Source organism: Sceloporus undulatus, chromosome 4 (genome assembly GCF_019175285.1).
Source record: "Sceloporus undulatus isolate JIND9_A2432 ecotype Alabama chromosome 4, SceUnd_v1.1, whole genome shotgun sequence".
Classification (NCBI taxonomy): Eukaryota; Metazoa; Chordata; class Lepidosauria; order Squamata; family Phrynosomatidae; genus Sceloporus; species Sceloporus undulatus.
In genome coordinates, this window is record NC_056525.1 from 121,447,669 (window position 1) to 121,449,774 (window position 2,106).

The 2,106-nt window shown below is 40.7% G+C and overlaps 1 protein-coding gene across 1 annotated transcript in view; it reads left to right on the top strand.

The window, feature by feature from the left end:
- LOC121929034 overlaps positions 1–2,106 on the top strand; it is a 15,176-nt gene that overhangs the window by 11,905 nt on the left and 1,165 nt on the right. Inside the window, exon 2 of the mRNA XM_042464357.1 lies at positions 353–773. Within this exon, the coding sequence (XP_042320291.1) occupies positions 353–773 (421 nt within the window). The remainder of the gene's footprint in view (positions 1–352; positions 774–2,106) is intronic.

Consider the following 2,106-nt stretch of genomic DNA (forward strand, 5'->3'; position numbering starts at 1 on the left):
GTGGAGTCTCCTTCCTTGGAGGTCTTTAAGCAGAGGCTGGATGGCCATCTGTCGGGGATGCTTGGATTGAAAGTTCCTGCATGGCAGAGGGTTGGACTGGATGGCCCTTGCGGTCTCTTCCAAATCTACGATGCTATGATTCTATAAGTGGAACGAATCACCTTAAATCCTGAGTTCTGTGGGAATTTCTCAGAAGGTTCTGAGAGAAGGTGCTGAGAGAAAGGGGAATCACTTAGAAAGTTCCAAATTGGACCACAGTGCTGTTTGGCATCATGGTAGAAAGGGAAATTCAATAGTTTATAGCTTGTGTTCTATTTCATGTTCTTCTCTGTGTTCTCTTTGTTGAACTCAGTACTACAATTTCAATGGGAAAGTGCCCCATGTAACCTATGACTACACAGTGCCAAGGACGCTTTCACCAGCTCTTCAAACAGTTTCCCCTATCTTCAAGATGTCTCTCCATCTTCACTTACCGGAGCCCAGCCACAATCATCAGGAGGCAGTCGCTCCCATTCCTGTAGATTTCAATGCCACTTGGATCTCTCTTGCACCAGAAGGCATTGGGGAACGTTTCTCACAGGGAGAGGAGCATGGAGGCATGGGCTTCAAAAGCCAGAACTTCTTCCCCAGTAACTCCAGTGCTCAAGCAAGGGACTGGGATTGGAAGCACAGGGCAGAGGAGGAAAGGTTTGGTTTCCAGGTCCGACAAGTTTATCATACAAATGGAGCAGGCGAAGATGAAGAGGTGGCAGCCAGCAGGGAAACAGAGTTGGGTTAGTATCTTTTCCCCCCACACTTTATTTTCTCATGCATGGGGAGATCTGGATTATTTCTGCTTCTTCATGAGACTGCTGTGTGTGGATGTGTGTTAAAGATGAAAAGAATCCCTCTGTCAAAGCCAGAAAATACTCTGTTCAGAAAATGGTCAAACTTTGGTGAGATTTTTCTCATTTGGGAATGTTTTACATGAAAAATGTGCAAAAGAACAACTTTTGCGGAGCAAAAAATAACAACAACCCAACATTTTTTTTGGAAGAAAACAGTATTTGGGCCAAAATACAGGTTTCTGCAGATATATATATATATATATATATATAGAGAGAGAGAGAGAGAGAGAGAGAGAGAGAGAGAGGCAGAAATAACTTTTTTTGGCACAACAATTTTTCATTTTTGCAAATTAAAAAAAAAAAAGTCCCAAAGAACAAAAAAAATCCTACAATTTTGCCCCAAGGAGAGAAAACCTAAGGATTTTTTGTCCTTGCATGTGACAAAAGCCAAATCTCTCCATGCTACAAATGTTGTATATATGTAGAAAGCTCACAACATGTATTCACATTTTCATTACTTTTGCAGTGTTTTACTCGATTCAGATTATTTTTTTTCCTGAAAGTAGGGAAGGTGGGGAAATGGGCTTTTGGAGTTTCAAAGAGCAGATTAGTGGCAGGAGGACAAGTCTGCTGACACAAAATGGTGTAGAAGGTTGTGTGAAAAGCCACAGAAGCCATGGGGGAAGTGGGAGGCGAATACCTATTATTAGCTGAGTTAATTTTGTAACATTCAGCACGAAAATTACTCCCCCCCCCCCAAAAAAAAATTCATTCTAAATACCAGCTCATTGCAAACTTGATTGCCATAAAAGGTAGACATTGGTATGCATCACTGTGTACACACCTAAACACATTTGGAGTCACCCAAGATGGCCAAACTAATGTGGGTTCCAAAGGATAAGCCAATAGAAGTCTTTTCAAAAAACTGTTTGTGGAGTTTTTGAGCCATAAGAAATGTAATGATGTAGTAATCTGTGGTTACGGTTATTAGTGAGAGCCAGCAACGGTGTAGTGGTTTAAGTATTGGTCTATGGCCTTGGAGACTAGGGTTTGATTCCTTGTTCAGTCATGGAAATCCACCAGGTCACCTTGAGTGAGTCACACACCCTCAGCCCCAGAAAATCCCATGATAGCTTCACTTTAGGGTCACCATAAATTAGAAATGACTTGAAGGCACGCCACAACAAAGGGTTATTACTAGGAATATTTAGTTGGATCTGTAATGGTAGAATATATATATATATATATATATATATATATATATATATATATATATATA